This window comes from Sceloporus undulatus, unplaced genomic scaffold (assembly GCF_019175285.1).
Source record: "Sceloporus undulatus isolate JIND9_A2432 ecotype Alabama unplaced genomic scaffold, SceUnd_v1.1 scaffold_19, whole genome shotgun sequence".
Classification (NCBI taxonomy): domain Eukaryota; kingdom Metazoa; phylum Chordata; class Lepidosauria; order Squamata; family Phrynosomatidae; genus Sceloporus; species Sceloporus undulatus.
The window spans coordinates 1,978,138-2,001,975 of record NW_024802941.1 but is presented as its reverse complement, the minus strand read 5'-3'; the positions used below and the strand labels follow the sequence as shown (position 1 = coordinate 2,001,975).

The 23,838-nt window shown below is 39.6% G+C and overlaps 2 protein-coding genes across 6 annotated transcripts in view; one reads left to right on the top strand and one right to left on the bottom strand.

Annotated features, from left to right (window-relative positions):
• LOC121917475 (origin recognition complex subunit 3-like) overlaps positions 1-4,773 on the bottom strand; it is a 60,872-nt gene extending 56,099 nt beyond the window's left edge. For all 3 annotated transcript variants that reach the window (XM_042443483.1, XM_042443484.1, XM_042443485.1), the window contains exon 1: positions 4,636-4,773. In XM_042443483.1, the coding sequence (XP_042299417.1) occupies positions 4,636-4,659 (24 nt within the window). In that variant the 5' untranslated portion in view covers positions 4,660-4,773. The remainder of the gene's footprint in view (positions 1-4,635) is intronic.
• The window catches only part of LOC121917476 (probable arginine--tRNA ligase, mitochondrial), a 34,035-nt gene continuing 14,529 nt past the window's right edge, over positions 4,333-23,838 (top strand). The window contains exons 1-13 of one of the 3 annotated variants that reach the window (XM_042443486.1): positions 4,333-4,826; positions 6,239-6,312; positions 7,740-7,845; positions 8,658-8,741; positions 9,615-9,712; positions 10,655-10,710; positions 15,168-15,251; positions 17,576-17,652; positions 18,111-18,269; positions 19,743-19,849; positions 21,482-21,568; positions 22,198-22,258; positions 23,373-23,449. In XM_042443486.1, the coding sequence (XP_042299420.1) occupies positions 4,539-4,826; positions 6,239-6,312; positions 7,740-7,845; positions 8,658-8,741; positions 9,615-9,712; positions 10,655-10,710; positions 15,168-15,251; positions 17,576-17,652; positions 18,111-18,269; positions 19,743-19,849; positions 21,482-21,568; positions 22,198-22,258; positions 23,373-23,449 (1,358 nt within the window). In that variant the 5' untranslated portion in view covers positions 4,333-4,538. Of the gene's footprint in view, positions 4,827-4,966; positions 5,092-6,238; positions 6,313-7,739; positions 7,846-8,657; positions 8,742-9,614; positions 9,713-10,654; positions 10,711-15,167; positions 15,252-17,575; positions 17,653-18,110; positions 18,270-19,742; positions 19,850-21,481; positions 21,569-22,197; positions 22,259-23,372; positions 23,450-23,838 lie in introns of those variants that run through there. The other 2 variants (XM_042443487.1, XM_042443488.1) reach the window with 2 other exon arrangements.

Sequence of the window (23,838 nt, the reverse complement as noted above, 5' to 3'; positions counted from 1 at the left end):
TTTTTAACTGATATTGGATTTTAATGTTGTATTGTTATTGTTTTTATATTTTGTACGCCGCCCTGATCATATCCATGGAAGGGCGGGATATAAATAAAATTTATTATTATTATTATTACAGGATTGTAGCTTAATGATCCTATGCTGCATTTGTACATTTGGAAAACTTCTGTTTAATTTGTTTTTTAAAAAATTGTATTACTTTATTATAGCTAGATCTCAGTCAACAAAGCCTCTGATAGGGAACTTCCTTTTTTCTACAAAGTTTCCCCACCACCACCATTTTACCCCTTGTCCTCTGTCTAGCTCAGTACTTCTCAAATAGTGGGGCGGGCCCCCCGGGGGGGGCGCGAGGCTCCGTAAAGGGGGGCGCGAGGCTCAGGATACAGTGTTATGCAGAGGTGTACTTATAACAATTTTATAGACAAATGATACTATTTACAGTCGCCCGGGGGCGCGAAATGTTTTCTTCTTCCTGGGGGGGGCATGACAGAAAATAATCGAGAAGCACTGAAGTTTGTTTTTTTAAAAGCAGTGTCATCATTGGAAGGATGGTGAAGGAGGAGTGCAGCAGCATGTCTGCAGTAAATAATGCAATAAAACCTGAGCTTGGAAAGAATGGGAGTCTAATCACTATCTGTGGGTGCCTGCCTACAAAAGCAGCTCCCTCCAGAAGCTCTTACTGATCATGAATGAACACTGTATTACTACCTACACCAGAGAAAAGCATAGATCTTTATGTTGGGCCATCAATACAGAAACCATAGGAAATGTGGAGTGGGGCGGGGTGAAATCATCCTTGGATGCATTTTGGGTCTTCAAGTGGTCTCTAGAAGATTCAAAATGTTTTTTGAATCTTATACTTATTTAAGGTTTACCTAACATGGCTGTTTAATTTCACAAGCGCACACTGTTCACTATGAATAAAAAGTTTACTGAAACGTGAACTACTCTTCTTTTTTTGTAGTGTAGGAGCCTATCCGTATGCTTTCTATTTTACTTCTATCTCTGGCACCAAATTTTTTGTTAAAGAACTAATACATCTACTTTGTTAATTGAGGTATACCCATATGAGCTTCCTAGGAATCTTTATGAAATGGTGCACCACAAATATGACACAAACAAATATTACAAAACCTATTTTAAGGTTGCCCACAAAAGTCACAGTCACATTCTTCACAACAATCAATACAATAGGGTGGGTAAAATTGAACATTCTTGCATATATAAAACATTGACTTTTTGTGCTCACAAAGTCTGGTGTTTACCATCACAGTCAAAGTCTTATCTTGAAGAAAGACCAATTAACTTCCTTTAAAAGTTAACTTCCATGAGTTCCAGTAAACGAACAGAGGAAGAAGTGATGGAGAAAATATATCCTCACTTTGGACAAGGTCTAACTGGACCATAAATCCTCAGTTTAGTCTTTTCAATAAAGATAATGGTATAACTTGAATTTTAAAGTTGTAATTATTCCTTCTCTGTAGATAAATATGGTTGCAATAAACTACAAACAAAACAGACAGCTTTGATGTATGATTATGAAAGAATAATTGAATCGCAGGGTGAAATCAATTTCTATCACAAGGAAAATAGATAACCCGAAGAGTTACGTGTTTGCTAACTTTTGTAAAATAGTGCAATGGAGGGGGGCTGTGAAGTGATTATTTTTTGCTTGGGGGGGGGTCATAAATTAGATATAACAGCTGAACTCCCCTCTTCTAGGCCCTGATCCCCACTTCCACCTTCAGAATGAAAGTGTATATACAGTGTGCCCGTGTTATACGTGGGCACGTTTTACATGGCTTCCAGCATATGCTGGAAGCCGCGTGGGAAGGAAACAATGGTGCGCACTCTCGTGGTGCCGCTGTGCCACCATGGGCACAAGCCCCATTCATCTGAAAGGGGCTTGAGCATCCGCATTTCCCCATACGTGGGTGGGTGGGTGGGTCCAGAACGGATCCCTCACGTAAGGGAAGGGACGACTGTACTCATGTATGATTCTAGAAAATTTAATAAAAAAATTGAACCCAAAAACCTGGGTTGACTTATCAATGTAAGTACTGTACTTTTATATATATAGGAGCCATCCTGTTTCTCTGAATAGAGTGGTAAAAGGTGAGCACTTAGTCCATTCTGGAAGCACCAAAAAGAAACATGGATCGCCTCTACTCTCTCATCCATCCAGCCTTTAGGATGAGCACAAACAGTTATGCCTGCCAGAATTTTATAAGTTCTTGGGTATTATTTCCCTTTGCATCATCCTTTACATCCTTTGTTACATGCCTCTAAGTTTTACTCTCAACTTATCCACGGGTCATATCAAAATCCATAAAGCTGGCTCCAAAACTTGCCCTCGACTTATATGTGAGGTCGACTTATAGTCAAGTATATACAGTAACATCTGAAATGAGGTATGATGTATAACAAAAGGATAAGCCCTTCATCCCCAATTCCAAAGCTTACAACAATATACTCAGAAATGTGATACCCATTATTTGCCTGTATCAGCAACACAGGAACACATTTATGTTTTATGTCCTTCCAGTCTCCCTTTTAAGTTTGTTTGTAGATGTTGTGCAAAGACTGCAGTGTCTTTTCTGTCATCCATCCCATCAGGAATTCTACCACCGAGGCTTCATCCACACTGCAGCAGTAATCCAGTCTGACACTGCTTTAACTGCTATGGCCCAATGCTATGGAATCCTGGGATGTGTAGTTTGGTTGTGGCAACCAGAGCTCGCTGTCAGAGAAGGCTGAACGTCCCACAGGACTACAGTTATCAGAATCCCATAGCATTGAGCCATGGTAAGCTAAAGCGGTGTCAAAGTGGATTATTTCTGCAGTGCGGATGCAGCCTGAGACGCCATAGTTTTGAGTATTCTTCTGGTTGCAGAGCTTGGAGGCAGCACAACTTGTGAAGCTTAGCCATCTAGTATGACACTCCATTCCTTTATGAAATCTGTTGAGGTGTTTTGTACAGTAGGATGGGAGCAAAGGATTTCTCTCGATCCTCCTCATCTTGTTCTTTCCACTGTTCAAGGATGACAAGGGAAAGCCAGCCTGACTGCCTCCCTGCCAGCTCAGCTAGTCAGGGACAGAGGTGTCACTAGGGGGGTGTAGGCCAGGTGACACCCTACATTGAGGTGACACAACTGTTCCCTAAAGATTATTATTATTATTATTATTATTATTTTCTTTTATCCCATCTTTCTCCTAATATAGGGCCTCAAGATCTGCCTTCTGGAGGAAAGAGGCTGTGGCATTCACCTGCGTGCGTCCCATTAAAATGCTGAAGTGACGGTGTGAGAAGGCTGAGGATCCGAGGGTGGAGGAAAAAAGCCAAGCCCCAGATTTATTTATTTTTAATGTTTTTTTTAAATTTATCTATCTATCTATCTATCTATCTATATATATATATATATATATATTCTCATTTATTTTTATTAAATTTTAAAATCAATTCAAGGTAACTTTACATAACATCAGCCTAGTACAATAAAAGGATCAGAATCATTCTGTGAAAGATAAAGTACTGTATGTGCAGCTGGTCAGCAATTATTGTGGAATAGAGTCCATTTTTCAAAACATTATCTTTTACCAAATTTCCACTTCAAGCACATGACGTATATCATGTATATGTAAATACAATTGGGCTTTGCCTATGATACCGTACTTTAATAGGAATCGTTTTGATTTTCCTGGCTGTTTACGTCGTTGCATTCAGGGATCATATACAAGTCAGATCAGTACAAAAATGGCTAAGGTCCAAAACACACTGAAGAAATAATCCAGTTCGAGGCCACTTAACGTGCCCAGACTCAGTGCCAGGGACTCCTGGGAGTTGTAGTTTGTCGTGGCACCAGTTTTCTGAAGAGAAGGCTCAATGCCTCACAAAAACTACAGTTCCCAGAATCCCCTAGGTAGCATCGAGCCAGGGCAGTTAAAGTGGTCTCAAACTGGATTATTTCTGCAGTGTGTTTTGGACCTAAGCGTTCTGTATGGCGTGGTTATGAGAGGAGGTCAATGCAGGGTGTGTGTGTGGGGGGGGGGGGGGGGGGTTGTGTAACTGTACCGTAATATTATAATTATACAATATTATTATTATTATTATTACTATTATGTGTATCCCGCTCTTTCCCTAGAGTGGCTCACAATATTAAAGTAGTTACAGTATTATTATATTATTATTATTATAATAATAATAGTGCTATAACTGTACTTTAATACTGTGAGCCTCTCTGGGTCTCAGTTCTAGGGAAAGAGCGGGATACACATAAATATAATAATAGTAATAGTAATAACAGTGACGCTGCTAACTGCCACTCCAGAGAGGCCATCGCCTCACCGACAACAACAACACATTTGAGGGCAAAACGCGAGGAAATGGCCTCAGAGGTGCGATGTGCGCATGCTCCAAGGGAGGAAGCTCCTCCCCCTCGCGCGCGCCACGCACTGCCCGCTCCCTCTAACCGCCGCTACTAACTCAATGGAACGCAACGCAACTGGGTGGGCAGAGATAGTAAAAACAACTGGCGATGGCTAAGCCCCGGCCGGAGCGCTCGCGAGGCTCAGCGCGGGAGGGGTCAGAACGCTCCGCTCGCTCGCTCTCCCCCCCGCCCTTTTTAAACTCACCTTGGAAACAGAGCACGTGCTCATGGTTAATAGCAACCCTCCCCCTCCAGCCGCGTATCGTTCCCGACAAACCGTCCAAACTTCGCTCCGGAACTCAAGGGTCCTCGCCTACTTCAGAACACGCATGCGCACTTGGGGTAATCCTTCTATGGCGCCACCTCGAAACCATTTCTCCTCCTCCTGCACAAATGGTACGACCCTCCCGACCCTTTCTTTCCCACTGTCAGTCTCCCGAGCCCTCCTCTCCTATTGGCTGTCATCGGTTCGGTAAGAACGTTGAGCGATCCAATTGGCGGAAGGTAGTAGAGGCTCCACCCCCTCCCCTTGTGGGTTGGTCTACGGCAGACGTGGGGGAGGCGGCCGCGCAAAGGAGGAAGAAAGGAAAGGGTTTTGGGAAATGGGGTCGTGACAAGAGCTATGGCGGCATCCAGCTTTCGCAGGAGCATTGCTGCTCAGGTATCGGTTTCCTCTGCGCTCTGTAACGCATTCGCCGCTCAGGAGAGATGACCGGTGTCCCCCCATTCTCCGCTTGCACTTGGACTCGCCCAGGCGCTTCAGTTCTAGTCCTTTGAAGCACCTTGGCCTGCGTCTGCGCTGCGGAATTAACGCAGTTTGACGCCGCTTTAACTGCCATGGCTCAGTGCAGTGGGACTTTGGGATCTGTAATTCTTTTAGATACTCAGCCTTCTTTGTCAGAGAGCCCTGGTGCCACAGCCAAGCTGCAAGTCCTAGGATGCCATTGGATTGAGCCAGGGCAGTTAAAGCGGCGTCGAACTGGGTTATTCCTGCAGTGCGGATGCAGCCTTGACCCCAAGTGCGAAGGAAAGTGTCTTTGGCTGCATCCACAGTGGAGAAATAGCCCAGTTTAGTTTCACTGGCATCTCTGGCTGGCATCTTCAGAGAATGCTGGCATGGAAGTGAGTGGGGTATAAGTGTGTGTGTGTGTGTGTATATATACACACACACAACTGCTGTGTGACTCTAGGTTGGGAGGAGTGATTCCCATGTTGATCAGTGTATTGTTCTGTTGTTGAATGGCAAGGGCTCAGGGTGGGAATCCTCCCAACCTAGAGTCACACAGCATGCATACACACACACACACACACACTTATACCCTACTCACTTCCATGCCAGCATTCTCTGAAGATGCCAGCCACAGATGCTGGGAAACATCAGGAAGAAACTCTTCTAGAACATGGCCACATAGCCTGAAAACCCATAAAAAACTATGGATGCCGGCCATGGAAGCCTTCAACTTCACACACAACAACTATGTTCTGACTGTGTGATTTTAACACCAAGTGATAGTGCATCCTGATCCCATGAAGCACATGTGAAGAAGCTTTAGATTGCACGGCCTTCCCAGCTGTTTTCAGGAGGAACTGTGATGCCATGTGCACAAACATAACAGAGGAAGCTGGATACAAACATGGGGGTTTCTTCTTGAGGATATAAAGTTGTGTATGTCCTTCCAGAACTGTAACCTTGAGAATTTAATCTGCGATTTACTTATCTAAATAGAACATAGTGTCTGTGCAACAGTGTTTTTTGTGTTTGAATGCATTGACTTACAGCTAATTTTGATAACTTTGTTTAAACCTAGCTTTCGCGTGTTCTAGAGGTGCCACAAGAAAACCTGATCAAGTCAATCTGCGCTGTTCCAGTGTCAAAAAAGGGGTACGGTGCTTATCACGTATTTTATCTTCTTAAAATACTTTGTCATCCTTAAAAAACGATTATTAAAATTCAAGGCATTGCTAATATTTCCTAGTCATCCTTTATCATTTGTGAAAGAATACTATAAGTTAGAATAAATGTCTTAGAACTTAATAGAAATCTGGTACAAATAAACACTCAACCCTTTCCGAGAATAAGCCCTATTTAACATAGAGTACTGCAAAGTGAATATGCATAGGATCACACTCCAGAAGTGCGTTTTTATCTTTTATGCAATGTTGAGCATGCCTAAGAAATTAAGGGCTTTCATACCATTACTGTATAGGTTTTGGTATCATGGCTTCAGTCCTCTGGCCTTTTCCTGGGGATTTGGGAATGTCAACAATGTCCTCCTTCATATCTTCTCCAACATTTTGGAAGAAGGAAGCATAAGTATCTCATTCATAAGGTCAAGCAAGTCCCATAGCAATGCAGACACAAATTGTACCCACTCCACTCCTTTGCGTTAGTACCTGAAGTAGCTATGCAGGGAGGAACTATATTGACCCTGTGTATCCACATGTAATTGTATTATCCCTTTTTGTGCCTTAGTGTTTTAGGAAGTCTGCTGCAAGTGCAGCTGTGGGCAACTACAGCAGGCTACAAGGCAGAGTTTTCTTCCCTAGAAGCACATACTACACAGCCCCCCCCCCCCCCAAAAAACAACAACAACAACCCAAAAATCCAGAAGACTACATCCACTCCTGGTTTAGATAAAAGTGTGGCTGGGGGAGCATTTGTAATATTTGACCTGTAACTTTCTGGAGGCTGTCAGAAGAAGCCATACATTTTGCGGGGAGGTAGAAGAAAGGCAGTTGGATAGCCTGGGGAGTACGAGGGCTGCTACAAATAGACCTGGGGGAAGGCACATTGTGTCCATCCTGTTGTAATGCTTGTCCCACAGTCCAAACTACACCCTGTCCCACTGGTGAGTGAACCCAGTCTGCTCATGCTTTAAATTCAAGCCATTGCTCTAGCCAGAATCTGGCACTCTTTCACACTCAAACAGACCTCTTCTTTCCCCTATGGAGTTTCACTATTCGGCTTCTGTGGATAAGGAGCTGCTTGCTGCTGATTCTGATGCCCAAAGTGGGAGATACTGAATGTAACACGCACGGTATGCCTGGAGAAATTACTTTGTCAGACAACTCCCTGAATCCCTCAGCACTGGCTGTGCTGGCTGAGAGAGTCCAGGAGTAGTAGTCCCAAAAAGTAATTTTTTCCCCAAGGTCTACCAATATATTTGGCAGCCAACCACATTGGATGCAAAAGCTTTACCCTTTCAGAAGCTTTCCAACCAGTTTCATGGATGCTCTGAAATCTGATCTTATCTGTTACGCAAAAATCTGTTACGGATTAAATTTCCAGCTCCCCCCACTCCTTTTTAGACCAGAAGCTGATTTCCAGCTCTTTTTGAGCTCCGTGAAAGATGCCAACTCTATGGATAATTCAAGGGGAGACATTCAGCTCCAAGCCCAGAATCTGGCAAAGAAGGTATGTATAAACCTATTAAATTTGACATGTTCACATACTTAGTAGATCAAAACCAAAAGGAAGGAAACGTAACATTAAGTGTGCATTAGTTGTTGTGGTAGTAGTAGTAGTGGTACACTGAGCCCTTAGTATCCGCTAGGGTTTGGTTCCAGGGTCCCCTGTGAATACCAAAATCCGTGGATGCTCCAGTCCCATTATAAAACAGCGTAGTAAACTGGTGTCCTTTATGTAAAATAACAAAATCAAGGTTTGCATTTTGGAACGTATATTTTTTAAAAATATTGTCATGCAGTTGATAGTTGAATCCATGGATAAAAAAATCTGTGGATATGGAGGGCTGACTATAATAGTAGTAGTTATATTTTACATCCTACGTTGTCCCTAGTTTGGGACTCAAGGGCCTCATCTGTGCTGCAGAATTAGTGAAGAATTAATTAGTTAAAATCTTATTCTCTGATGTTCTTACTGTGTGCCTTCAAGTTGTTTCTGACTTATGGTGACCCTGAGGTGAACTTATCATGGGTTTTTCTTGGCAAGATTTGTTCATTGGATGTTTGCCATTGCCTTTCCCTGAAGCTGAGAAAGTGTGACTTGCTCACCCAGTGGGTTTCATGGCCAAGCAGGGAATTGAAATCTGGTCTCCAGAGTCGTAGTCCAACACTCAAACCACTATACCATGTTGGCTCCAGGAAACAACTATATTCTGTGTAATTTATAAATAATTGTTTTTACCAATGTATACAGTGTAGGGTGTATAGGTTTTGCTGCTCATTTATGCCATAGTCCATTTGTCTGTTTTGTCTTTGCTATAGTTAAAATGTGATGCCATAGTGAGCAAAATTGGCACAGGTGAAGGGACAGTGAACTTCACAGTAAATCGAGAATTGTTAGCAAAGGTAAGAACCTATCTCTGACATGTATCAAAATAGCAAAAACGTAGCTGCTTGATGTAAAAAAACAACAACAAAGCTACATGTTAAATCCAAGCTTTGTATATGGATAGGACTCTGGAATATATAATTATTTTATTTATTTACATAAATCTATTCTGTAGCTTCAATATAAATTTATATTACCGTGTCAAGTAATTAAAAAATGACAAAAGTTCAGTTTAAAAAAAGTAATAAAATTAAGGATGCAAACTTGCACCTGAAACTAAAACAATAATAGTTTGCACAAATAGCCAGTAAAATCAAAAGTACTGTGAATTTAAAAATTAACATTCACCTTTCCTTAACACTTGGAAAAACATTCATGTTATTCTATGATTGAAATGCCTTTCAGTGGAAATACTGAAAATTGATGGCTTTCCTACTTCACCAAGAAGGTTCATATGGACGCAAAAAAAAAGAAAAAGAAAAGCTAAGCAAATCAACTACTTCCGTGAATCTGCAAGCTTCCTGCTACAGCATGCCCACACTGTACGCGGGCTTGCCATATGCGGACTTGAGGTCACACAGATGGCGAGCCCTGATATGGTGAATGGGGTGTGCACCCCATTCAATTGAATGGGGCTTGAACATAAGCAGAATTTGCCTTACACGGAGGGGGGTGTCTGGAACGGATCCCTGCGTAAGGCGAGGGTGCACTGTAATATTTGATAAACTGCTGTGATATCACAAAAGCCCTTTTTGTATGTAGAAGTTGTGTGAATGATGCTACATGAACATTGTTGAACAATAAACTGTATGAACAGTATTGAAATATTCACCTATTTTTGTCTCTGTCTTCTAAATTAGTACCTGTATTTGCTGTATTTGTTTCCTAAGACAGTGTTGCAGCAAGTGTTTGAAGATGGCCCTCAATATGGACTGAAGAGTGAACTTTTCTCAGAATTGCATCCCCAAAAGGTTGTAATTGACTTTAGGTGAGTGTATAGGCTAAGTTATTATGATTCATATTACCAAAATGACTTCACTATCACAGGAGTCTGGGCTGTTTAAGCAGGTGCCTTTTACTGTGTGCCAGCGTAGATCCACTGAGCTTGTTCCGGGGTTAGTTTTATTTGTGTCATTCTTTCAACTGCAGTGTGTATCTGAGTTCTTATTGCTTTAAAAAAGACATATAGGTTCTTTTTACTCTGGAGGGAAGCCACGCACGTTGGCGGCTGTGGTTTCCTTCCGGAGGGAAATAGGCTGCTGACAGGCCGCCCTTTTTGGGTGGTCTGTCCCAGGCCATAGTTAGGAGGTATGAAATATTCCAACACATCTTCCCCTGTAGCATGTAGACTGCATCGTTCACTCTTCTCATTCCTGTTGCGTCGTTGTGTACCTTGAAGTCATTTGCAACTTTAGCAGCCATAGGGAAAATCTGTTCCAGGGTTGTCTTGGCAAGATTTGTTCAGAGAGTGGATTACTGTTGCCTTCTTCTGATGCTGAGATAGTGTGATTTGCCCAAGGTAACCCAGTGGCTTCAAATTAGTAGAATTTCTGTTATGACCCAGCCTTTATACGTTGAATGCAGTCAAATATAGGAAAAGTCACATGCCCAGGAAGAGTAATTGAATTCCACCACTTCATCTTAAGTCAACTATGAATCAGCACATAATCACTGATTATAGGCTTCTATGCTGGGGATTTTGCCCCAAAATACTTTAGTGCAAAGGTAATATATTTTCAAATCCGAATTACTAATGCTTTCATTTGGGAATGGATGTATATATTGCATTGCTTTTCTGTTTTCATGAGTTAGCATCCCAGTCATGTTTTCATTTACACTTTGTATGACACAAGAGGAGTTTGGAAACACAGCTGTTTTTTATGTAATGGTCTGACTCTCAAGAACTCTCAGCTTTCAATATTTCTTGCAGTTCACCCAACATTGCAAAGAAGTTTCATGTGGGTCATTTGCGTTCTACAATAATAGGTAAGGCATCATTGAACTGGAATCTAAAAGGAAGGAAATAGCATAATACTGATGTATTGAGCTGGGGTGGAAAAATTAGCTTGTAGCATGCACTTCTCAAAGCCATTTTTGAGGCAATTTTTATTTCACTAAAAATGCCCTCAAACTCCCTAATTCACTTAATGATTTACTTGCTGATTTTAAAAAGGCTTTACTTTAGCTAAAATACCATCCCTGTCCACATGGTGACATTGTCCCCACGTCCTCTACAGAGCACACTGGGCATTTTGAGTTTAGTTTTCTGTGTGAGGATTTTTCTTAAAATGTGAAACTTTGAGGCTTATGTTTGCATTTTGTTCATAACCACAAAAAAGGCTAAGCAAATGACTTCAGTGATATTATATAGTACCAAATCTACAAAGGGGATATAAATAATAACAGTGTAAATATATTTCAATGAAAAATGAATGTATTCTCAGTGTTAAAAATTATGAAAACAAAATGATAAACACAATAACAGAAAATCAAGTTATAATGAAAAGAGTTGATAACAAGAAATAAACAATATGAAAATTTTAATGATATTGTTGTTGTCCTCAAGTTGACTTTGACTTGGCATCCCTATGAATGAGAGACCTCCAAGTCACCCTGTCCTCAACAGCCCAGCTCAGGTCCTGCAGACTTATTTGTCCTTTTTGCAGTCCAGGGAATATGCAGAACTGTCCTCCAACATCACTCCCCAAATGAGTTTTATCATTTCTTACCAGCCTTCTTCAGTGTCTACCTTTACACTTGAGGATCTTGTCAAGTCCCTTCTTACCTGCCCTTCTAAGTCCTTGTCTTCTTCTGCTTTCTTGACTGCAATCTCCATTTTGATTAAGCATAGGAAATTTTTCACTATCCCAATGTCTTTATTGTCTGCTTTAAAGTTATGTAAATCATCTATGGTCATTATTTTTGTTTTCTTAATGTTCATCTGTAAACCTGCATTTGCATTTTCTTCATTGATTTTCTTCAATTGTCATTCCAGCTTTTAGTTCTTTTCTGCTAATAGTATGGTAGCATCTGTGTATCTTACATTGTTGATGTTCCTTCCTCCAGTTTTCACATTTTCTTCCTTAGAGCCTTATCCAGCTCTGAATGTGTTATGTTCAGCATACAGGTTAAACAAATAGGGTGATAAAATGCATCCTTGCCTCACCCCCTTGCCAATTGGAAACCATTTCATTTCTCCATATTCTGTCCTAAAAGTGGACTCTTGTCTTGAGTACAGGTTACACATTAGGATAATCATATGTTGTGGTACTCGTGTTTCGTTAAGAGTGGTCCATTGTTTTTCATCTACACAATCAAAAGCTTTGTTATAATCCATAAAGCACAGGCTGATTTTCTTCTGAAATTCTTTGGTACACTCTCTTGTTCTACCTTTTCTGTTACTGTTTTCTGTTTCTCTGCACCGATTGCTGCATTAGTTCTCTTTGTCCCAACGCACAAGTTGTTGAACACTTGCTTTCAGGGTTCTGACCCTATTTCTGGCCCATTTTACTTTTGCATTTTGCCTGTGCTTAACTGAATAAAGATTTTCATCTGTCTTCCAGTGGCACTTTTTCCCCCTTTTTGGTTGCAGATGGTATCTTTTTGTGTTCTTCCCTTACAATGTCCCTGGCTTCAGTCTAGAGTTCTTCTGGCTTAATAGTGCAAATTTATTTTAAATGTAACTTTAAATTCTACGAGGATGTTCTTCATATTGTATTTTGGCAGAATGATTGATTTGGTGTTCTTTTTTATCTTTACATTAATATTTGATATTAGCAGTTCCTTGTCTTTTCTCTCTCTCTCTCTCTCTTTTTTTTGCAGAGAGAATGGAGTATCCCCATCTTCTGTTTCCACTTATGTAGTCTGTCTGATTTCTATATTGGCCATCAGGTGATGCCCGTGTACATCCTTGGTATCTGCTAAGGTTTGTTTCCTGGACCCTCTGTGGATACCAAAATCAAGTCCCATTAAATACAACGATGTAGTAAAATGGCATCCCATATATAAAATAGCCAAAGCAGCATTTCCTTTTTGGAATTTGATTTTTAAAAAGAAAAAAAAATCAAATTGTGGATGGTTGAATCCATGGTGGATACAGAGGGCTGACTGTATATAGTTCCTTCTTTGGTTGCCTGAAGAATTTGTTTGCAATTAACAAACTGTTGGTTTCACAAGTTTTAAGCAGTCATTCTCCTCTTTCATTTCTTGATACTAGGCCAAATTTTTCTACAATGTTTGGTTCTGCTCTGATTCTTTCTTTTGCATTCCACTCATCTGTGATTACCAACATTTCCTGTTTTGGTGTGTGATCAATATCCTCCTGGACTCCAGTGTAGAATCTTTCTTCCTCTTCTGCCACTGTGGTTGGAGCATAAATTTCTCTGAAGTCTTATTGACATGCTTCTGTCAGATTTTGCATTATATCCCACGAGTGTTCTTACTACATCTCTCATCTCTATTAATGCCACCCCATTTCTTTTTAGATTTCCATTTCCTGAGTAAAACACATGTGTAGTCTGACTGAAAATGCCTCATTGCTGTTCTGTTCAGCTCACACTCACCCCAAATATTGTAATGTTTATACTTTCCATTTCTTGTTTTATATTGTGTAGCATCCCCTAACTTATGCTTCTCACATACCATGTTCCTATAATATTTGCTGTGATGCTTCAGATTTTTATTTCACCTCAGAAGTCATCAACAGCTGAATGTCCTATCAGCTTGAGTCCAGTTGCATCTTTAGCCACAGTACTACTCATAGTTGTCTTCTGCAGTACCCCACTATCTTATTGAGTGCCTTCTGACCTAGGAGTCTCATCTTCTGTCTTTATCTCTTGTTTTATTTTGTACTGTCTCATCATAGATTTTTTAAGGTACAGGGCTTCAGGAGTGATTTACCATTGTCTTTTCTGTTCAGTACTAATAAGCATTATCTATTGGCCACTGCTATTACCTCTCATTGTCACCCCCCAGCACACTACTGTTGCTGCCCAGTATCTGTTTGGTGCATTTACTTTGGCTCATCAATAAAAGCCTGTCTGACATGAGAGACCCTACCAGCAACATACTCTTACCTCATAGGAGCATGCAGTCCCACCACAACAGAAAGGTAGTGCCATGGTGGGAGCAAGAAATCAGTGGAGGCAAAATAATTGAAATAACACGATTGCCAACAGTGCAGGATTTCCTTACACACGCCTGTTCCAATGTATCTTCTTCAAATTAGCCATAACTTCTTGATAAACAATCACCTGAGATATTTTATGACCCCCTGGATATCACAAAGATCAGGAATGTTTTTGTCTTCAGAAGAAGTAGCTCCAAAACACGATCTAGTGCTTTGCTGAAGCTTTTTGTCTGGCTTTTCAGCAAGGGTTTATGGAGGGGGGAGGGAGATACACCTGATGCAGAGGTACATAACACTCAAGGATTTGATGCCACTGATGTCTTGACAGCTGCCTGTCTTGGTTTTTTTCTGTTTGTTAGAGGTGTTTCTTTAATCAGTGTAAGACACTGAAAGTGGAAAACTACCTTCAATATTGGCTCAATATGCCACCTATTCATTTTATTAAGATTATTAATTTTTTATTAATTTTTTTTCAAAATTTGACACATAAATATAGACAAACAACCACTTTCTCCCCTTTCTTCCCCTTTCCCCTTCTTTTTAAAAAAGAACTTCCTGCTTGCTATCTGTTTGTTTTCTTTATTCTTTTAAGTTCCTTTTCTAGTCTGACTAATTATCATAATAATAATTATCCACATTCCTTCAATTTACTTTTTAGTAACAACAAAAAGAAAAACACACTTACTCTTACACGCACACACACACAGAAAGAGAGAGAATAATAGAATAATAGAGTTAGAAGAGACCGCAAGGGCCATCCAGTCCAACCCCCTGCCATGCAGGAAATCCAAATCAAAGCATCCCTGACAGATGGCTATCCAGCCTCTGTTTAAAGACCTCCAAGGAGGGAGATTCCACTACACTCCGATGGAGTGTGTTTCACTGTCGGACAGCCCTTACTGTCAGGAAGTTCTTTCTAATGTTGAGGTGGAATCTCTTTTGCTGTAGTTTGCATCCATTGTTCTGGGTCCTAGTCTCTGGAGCAGCAGAAAACAAGCTTGCTCTCCCTCTCATGAGGACATACACAAGAGAAAAGACAGAATTTAAATTGCATAACTATCAAACTCCATAGCATTAATATGCCCTTTTGATTGTTTTCAGTATGCAGCCTGTTCTTTAATAACTTCATAAACAAAAAGAGATTAATTTTATTCTTGAAAGGTCTCATTCAGACTAATTTTAGAGCTCCACTGGGGAATTCTGGTTTATGGAAGCCATTATATTTGTTGCATTTGATCAAGAAAAAATGGAGTTCATCCTACGTCAAAATGAGCATTTGGGATGAACCATACAGCTTACTGTGATTTATTTTTAGGAAATTTTGTAGCAAATCTCAAAGAAGCGCTTGGACATCATGTTAAAAGAATAAATTATCTTGGAGACTGGGGCATGCAGTTTGGTAAGAATGTTTTATTTGTTTATGAAGTCTCATGGTTGCATATCTGGATCTCAGCTTTTTCCAAAGTTTATGATGCTTATGATGTTGATTCAGACTCAAAGAAATATACAATAATTTTGCAAGGCTAATGGGGCTGTGGGTGGCCTTTTTAAAATATCATTTCCCCATGCTTAATTACAAAGTATTTTTGAAACTATCTTAAAAGCAGTCAGTGGTATGACATATTGATAGCTGTTCAAAAAAACTGGCTGGATGTGACCAATCCCTTGTGCATTCCCAATGCAGCTCTTTTGCTTCCAGCTATCATATCTGAATCGGAACCCTGCGGACATTTTCCTATACAGAAAAATGGCCCCATCTCTGTGTAAAATGGTGCTTTTTTTCTTTATTCAAACAGCTTCCAGAGTTGTGCATTGTTCTTGTTGCAGCTAACTAAGGTTCATGTGCACTGCTTTCCCGTGCAGTCACCTTGAGATTGTGGCTTGTATTTACAGTTTTGAACAGGTCCTTAAGGCAGGAGCGAGTAATGTATAACTACAACGCCCATTATCCCTCACCACTGGCTCTGTTAGCTAGGGCTGATAGGAGTTGCAGTTCAGTAACACTAGAAGAGCCATAGTGCAGCCCGTGAAGCTGCTCCTTTTTCTGGTCAAAACTAAAGGGAAGTGGGGAAAACATTATTGTTGTTGTTGTTGCTGTAATTGTTAAAATGCCACATTTTCCCCAGATACAGCTAAAAGCAGTTAAAAGCAAGACCATTAAAAGTAACAACAAATAAAAAATGTAACACATTCTGAAAGGCCCATTCCTGCTGAGCAATCACCCATCAAAAGTTTGCTAAAACAAAACATTGAACTTCCCCATGAATGCATAGCAGGGAAAACAGTAGTCTAACCTGTGTGTAGGAAAGGTGTTCCAAAGCCTGGGAATGGTCACCAAGAAGGCCCTCTCCCATGTACCTGTGAAAGCGGTGGAATGGAAGATCTCAAGACATGAGCAGGCCCATATAGGTACATAGGGTCCTTTAGACAACCTGGTAACTTGATGATCGATGAATTCATTCAGATAACATTGATGTGCATTTTTCATTGATCTTGGTCTCACCTAGGTCTACGTACAGGTCAACAAGGCGTCAAATGCCTTCAGGAGTAGCTGTTCACCGTTTATAGGTTACTAGGTTTTCCTGCACTGTTTTACTTGAAAAAAACCAACAATTTTTCAAAACCAGGCATGAACTTCCCACTGCTTGTTTTTGTTTTTGTTTTTTACATTTTTGGCACTTTGTGAAGCTTTTGAAAGTTCCTCTGGCAGCAGATTGATTCCCCAGACCTGCCACAGTTGCCCTCCCCTGATGTAGAGAGATGCAATGATGTGAAGCTAACTTGAAATATATTTAAGGAGGGTCACATGTTCCCAGTCCTACAGTAAGGGATGTGCCAACGTAAAGCTGGAAAGCTACTTTTAAGAATATGTGTTGCAATGCGCTGAAGCCTTCCATAACTGAGCAGTGGTAGAGTGATGCTCTGGATTGTAGTTGCTTAGTTATGGATGGCTTCAACATGTCATTATATTCATTCTTCTTAAAAGCAGCTTTCTAAGCTGTTAGCTGAGGAATATAAAAAAAGTGCAAATAAAGTTTGCTAAAATGAATAACATTTGTCCTCAAGTGAAAAAAAATCTCTCTTAATATTTGTTCCTCCTTCTTTGATTTGTTTGGCCAACATCTTTTGCCAAAATGTAAACAAGGTTTGAAATATCATACCTCAGGTATATCATACCTCATGTTCCTAGAGAGAACATACTAATCAATTCCACAAATAAGCAAATCCACAAAAATCAAAGCTGCAAATATGGAGGGCCAGTTGGATTTGATTCCATTGGCTCATGCTCTAGTCTCCTCCTTACACACTGAGCTGTTTCTCATCACCACAGAATCCTGCCAGAAAGTTAAGAGCTGGTTGTAGACACAACAGTGCCCAGGACAGGGCCTAATTTTTCTTCTCCTTTTTTTTTTTAATCTTAGGCCTATCTTCTGTAATCTTCCTGCCAACCCTGATACAGCTTGCTATCCACCGGTTTTCAGGGAACCTAAATAGAACTTACTCTGCCACTAATAAATCCCCAATAGTCATTGCCTTCATCTGCAGACATGAGTATTTGGGGCAATCACCAGAGTGTTCTTCATTATTCTTACCTTGATATTTATTTAACAAGATATTATTATTTTATTGCAATAATAAAAAACAAAGACAATATTACCCTTTTTTAATCCACACTATTCTATTGTAACAATAATTGTGTGTATTATTAAATACTTATTGCAGGCCTTTTGGGAGCTGGCTTTCAGCGTTTTGGCTCTGAAGAAAAATTGCGGTCTAATCCTTTACAGCATCTTTTTGAGGTTTGTTAATGTACACTAAAAGAATCTGAACAGGGGAAATAGGACTCCCATCAGGCACAATCAGCATGGGCAGCTATTAGGAGTTGTGGGATACTTATCCAACAATGTCTGAGAAAGGTACAGGTTCCTCACACCATTTATTCTGACTGCCAGTTCTTTGGTTTCCCAAAGCCACTGGTTTCTCATTTGTGCTACTTGTGAATCCATTCATTGCTCAGAGAAGTTACTTTCTTTGGATGTTGTGGCCATGTTGGCTGGATTCTGGCAGCTGTTCAAAAAAGTAACACACACACACACATATACACACACATATCCTGGATTCTATTGTTTGACTTGGCCAGGAATGTTCAGGATCCAACCTGTGTTCCACCACTGAGCTGTTGTCCTTTTCCTGTTTTCTGATGGGGAGATTCATTCAGATAACACTGACATTTCTCATTGGTCTTCGTCTCACCTAGGTCTACGTACAGGTCAACAAGGCATCAAAAGAGGAAGAAGATATTAAAAAGCAAGCACAAGACTTTTTTAGAAAATTGGAGCTGCGTGAAGAACAAGCAATTTCACTGTGGCAACATTTTAGAGATGTTAGCATTGAAGAATATATCCGGATGTACAAGGTGCCTACTTGGATCTTTTCTTTTAATATACATAAATTATCATATATATCCAGGGAGCAGTGAATCTTTTGTGTTGGATATCCATATGCTGAATTCTCTGGGTGGTACAGCTTCCTGCCAGGGAATGTCTTCCATTAGCAAAATGGGGAGTAGTTATTACCCATGCTGCCACTTCAAAATCCAGTATGATGTTGACTGAGATCCTTAGTCTAATATGATTCTGGTGTGTATTTTTCTCTTGCATAGTGACTGACCAGTAATTTTGATGACAGGTCAGTTGATCAGAACAGGATAAAAGAAAAATTTGGGACAATTGCCTGCTGTGGAAGAGGAATGACTATATTTTGAATAGTTTTGAATTGACCTCAGCATTTTTTAAAAAATATCTTTTTATTGTGTTAAAACAACAATGACACACACATACCTTTACAAAAACACATAAAAACACAAAACAAATTTATAACAATTCTACAAATAATAAAAACTCACACATCTGACTTCCTAAACCCTGACAAAGTCAAAACACAACAATTATTATCCCATCCATTCCCATCACTTCTTGTTTCAGGAAATTAATTTCTTGCCTTTCCTCTTAAACTTTAAACTAAACCCAGTTAACCTACCAATTCCAGCTAACCTGAAATAACTTTATCTACCTTAGCCCCCTTCTTACTTAGATAGCCTCACAAAGGTTCCCAGCATTTTTTTAATCCTTTCCCAACAAACATGTAATTTATTTAACTCAACTAAATCCACTAATTTATTTAACCACTAATTTATTTAACCAATCTTCCACATCCAGAACTACTGTTGTTTTCCATTTGCCTACATAGATAGTTCTGGCACTTGTTGTCATATAAAACATAAGTTTACTGTGTGTTGTCTCTCTAAATTCTCATCTTCACACATGTTCAAAAGATAAAATGTTGAGTCCATATTCATTTTGGACTGTAGTATTTCCATTGCTGTCCTATGAATTCCCTTCCAATCTTTCCTGGCACATGAACAATTCCACCATATGTTGTAGAAGATACTGACCTCTTGATTATATTTCCAACACTTGTTGGATACCCCTTTATACATCCTAGCTAACTTGGCCAGGGTTAGGTGCCATCTAAACTGCATTTAAAATAAGTTCTCCTTTAAATCATAACTAGCTGTGTATTTTAAATGTTTATTTCATGTTTACTGTGTAGCACTGCTCTAGCTGTATGCTCTGTTTTATGTCTTGTGACCATCTTTTTTTTAACAATTTTAAATATTTAAATTTTCCATGTTGAAGCTGATCAAATCTACTGAATATTTCTTTTAATAATCTGTTTTAACTATATAACTTGAAGTTGTTTTTTTACATCTCTTCGGTATGTGTAGCCTCATTCAATCTCATGTTTGTTAAGTGACACTTACAGAAGTAAAGGTAGTCATTGCCTGACAATAATGTTGATTTCCTTTTATCTCGGTGGAACCATTCAGCGTCTCGGAGTGTGCTTTGATGAATATTCTGGAGAATCAGACTATCAAGAGAAAAGTCAGGAAGTTATAAAGATGTTGAATACCAAAGGACTTCTAAAGAAAACAAAGTATGAACAGGTTGTTTCATTTACAACTTTGTACCATATGCTATAATTGTTTCTGCAATAGATATCTGAGTCCTAGAGTTTCTTAAATATCTAATAAGGGTTTTGAGTGGAGAATCAAAGTAATATCCCTTTCTGTTTATCTGAACTTTGGATCATGCCACCCAAATGTTTCTCTCGCTGGATTGGTCTAGATAACAAAGGCGATACTGGAAATATTTTTTCATGTACATCAGCAAGTCAGACCAGCAGTCAGCTCTCAACACTAGTTTTGTATGTAGTTTTGTATGCTTTGCCACTGTCCCCATGGTTTTGATCAGCCGTCGAAGAAGAGAAACATTGTTGACAGTGCCATCTTTGTGCATTTGCTTTCTCATCTAACACTAAATGAGCACTGGGAGTAGTGCCAAACACAGGGCATATGCCCTCCCCCCCAGACTAAAAATATAGGTCCAAAACATACTGCAGAAATAATCCAGTTTGAGACCGCTTTAACTGCTCTGGCTCAATGCTAGGGAATTCTGGGAACTGTAGTTTTGTCAGACATTTAGCCTTCTCTGTGAGAGAGCTCTGGTGCCATAATAAACTACAATTCCCTAGCACTGAGCCAGAGCAGTTAAAGCGGTCTCAAACTGGATTATTTCTGCAGTGTGTTTTGGATCATAGTTAGAACAAATAACTTTTATTTTACAACCTTTCACAGTACCCCATACCAGCTATCCCATTCTGCCTAATGGTAAGGATGGGCCTGAAGAAAGCCTTGGATCTGGGTCCTCCTCCTAGAAGGACAAATAAACCATGATTCAGATTTTCTTTCTCTGGTTCTTAGTCTGCTCCTCTGCATGAAACAATAATTGTGGTTTAAGATAACTTCTAGTCATTTGCTAATGAACCAACTTCAGAGTGTGGATTCTAGAACTGGCTTGTTTTGACAGAGGCTTTTTTAAATCATGATTCCTGGTTTATATGTAATAGCAAGCCAGGAATGGAGGAAAGTGAATCTGAATCAGAGTTTTTCCATCCTCCTCGTCATGCTGGAGAAAGGGAAATTAAGTGTAGGTATTGCCATTCAAGAGTATGAGTTAACCAGCCATATATTTTGGGGAAGATGGGAAAGGAAAGGACCTTGTATTGAGGTTCTTTATACAGTGAAGTTTTGGCTCTTAGTCAATAATGCGGGTACATTTGAACATAGGAGTGGCTGTTAAGAGTGGAAAGTACAAATACCATGATTAATCTAATGTTCTTTCACATATAGGGGGTTGATGTGAGACAGCTTTATGATACAATAAAGTGGTTGGAAAGACTAAGTAGTTACTTCCTATTTGTGAAAATCCCACCACGACCTTATTTGTACACAATCTAAAATTCCTGAAGTGTCTGGAACTGAAGGATTTGTTGTATATTTTACTGAGAAACTAGTGTGTGTGTAGACATGGGTACTAAGACAAATGAATATTTAGATCATAGGAGGGAATCATGGAATCCTCCAGATGTCTTTGGACTGTAGCTCCATTTGTGACTGCCTTGGTGAGTTTGCAGTCCACCATCGTGGGGGCAGCATGGTTCCCACCCCTGATTTAGTAGCTTACAGCATATGGTTTCTTCAATTTTTTTAAAAACTGTTTTTTAAAGGGAAGGAATAGGAATAGTTCATCTTTCTGAGAATGGAGACCAGGCTGTTGTAATGCGTAGTGATGGAACTTCTCTCTACCTCACAAGGTAAGTATTAATTAAACTTAAATTAAATTTAAAACAGATTTCTTAACACTGATAAAATACATAATAGTTGAAAGAGTTCAGATTAGGAGCCCTGGTGGCCCAGTGATTAAATGCCAGTACTGCAGCCACTAGGGTCTCAGGGGCGACTCAGGCTGGCATCCTTCCAAGGTCACTAAAATGAGTACCCTGCTTGTTGGGGGCAATTAGCTTACACATTGTAAACCGCTTGAGAGTGCTTAAGTGCACTGATAAGCAGTATACAAATGTACTTCCTATTGCTATTACTACCATGAAAGTTGTACTTTAAATCAAAAACCAGGATGGAACAAATCAGCACACAAATCAAGGAGACAAAACTTTAACCCATACTAAAAGCAAGAAAAACAAAAAGGTCTTAGTAGTTTGGACAAAGCTTTAAAGGAGAGGGAGACAACCATACCTCTTCAAAGAGAAGGTTTTGTAATTTGGTTACAATAATTGAAAAGGCTTTGTATTGCAATATTGTTAGCCTTAATGTAACATGGCAGATAATCACAGTCATGAAATGATTTGCAATGACTGTTCACAGTTGCAAAAGTATATTTTGTTTTTAATTTTTTAATTTGGCTTTTCTTGTGTGTCTTTTGCAGAGATCTTGCTGCTGCTATAGACAGAATGGATAGATATAATCCTGACACTGTGATATATGTGGTAAGTAATTCTGGATCTCCTGTGGACTGCTTTATCTAGAGGTGAGATAGGGAACATGTGGCCAGATGTTGGGCTGCACCTGCCATCATCCTTCATTGTTGGTTATGCTAGGTAGAGCTGATGTGTTGGCAGTCCAATATCTGGAAATATTCCCCACCCCCTGATTTATAAGATAAAAATACTGGCCTCAGAATTGCTCTATAAAGCCCTTTTTTGAAGTGGAGCTGGACAGAATGTGTGTCTGCTTTCAAAATAACAGCCATGTTTCTTCTCATCCTTTCCTCTTCCCCAGAAATGTCTAGCAAAACAATACACATGCAGTGTGACATGATGATGTCCCTTTGTGTCATGTCTTTTTAGATTGTAAGCCTGAGGGCAGGGAACTGTCCAATTAAAAAGATTGTATGTACAGCGCTGTGTAAATTTACAGCGCTTTATAAATAAAGGTTAATAATAATAATAATAATGTTATTGTAATCTGTATTTCCCAACTCCGTCTTCATTTTATTGGCTGTTGCTTGTAGGCTTGAGGAAACATTTAGGACAGTTACATCACACAGTTTGTTTTACTAAACATTCGAGAGAGAAAAGATGATAAAACCTAAGGCAATTGATTTTGGTGACCATTCTATTCTTAAAATATCTAGCTCTAGTGTAATATCTGTTTTCTTTTTGTTGTGGCCCATTGTGTGAATATATAAAAAGCTGGCTAGGTTTCAGAGTTCTAAAGGATAAATTTTTCTGAGGTTTTTCCAGAGTTTGAACATTTATCAAGTTTAGATTTTTATTTCAAGGTTGATCATTCATATGGGAGAGTACTTTACCAATGGTTACTTAGAACAGAGCTCGCTGTCTCTCCTCTCCTCCTCTCTCTGATATATGAGATCAATCCTGTTTTGTGTCATTAGTTGCTGGAGCTAGGAGAATTTACATTTGGGGCTAGAATTCCCAAATTCCCCCAATTAACAGGAAGATTGGGAGATTCTAGGAATTGTACTCCAAAAAAGGTAATTTTTCCAAACTCTGTTACTTCCACCTTGCATATGAACAATATTAACTTGACTTGTATGTTTAGTATCTGCAATATGCTTAATGACTTTTTCTCTTTTCTAAGACAGAGAAAAACCAGATCTCTCATTTTCAGCAAGTATTCCAGATACTGAGGTTATTGGGTTATGAATGGACAGAAAGGTAATCACGGCCTTGACAAAATGTACATATTTATGTATGTAGCTAGGTATTAAACCTGTTATAAGTATACTCTTAATATGGAAGAAGGAAACATCCTATGACATCCTGTTTATTATAAAGGCTATAGATGGCTGCTCTTGGGATGTTGGATTTTTTTATTATTATTATTCAGTGGCCTTCCAGAAATTGATGAATTGCTATTTTCAACATACCTCACTATCACCAGGGCTCGCTGGGGTTAACAAGAGCTGAAGAACAGTAACACATGGAGGGGGACGTTGTTCCCTAGCTGTGATACAGAGGCAACTTCTGATATGTGGTAGCTGACTGATATCTAAGCCTCAGGTCACCTTACAAATGGATGGAAATGGCAGATTCTGATTTAAAGA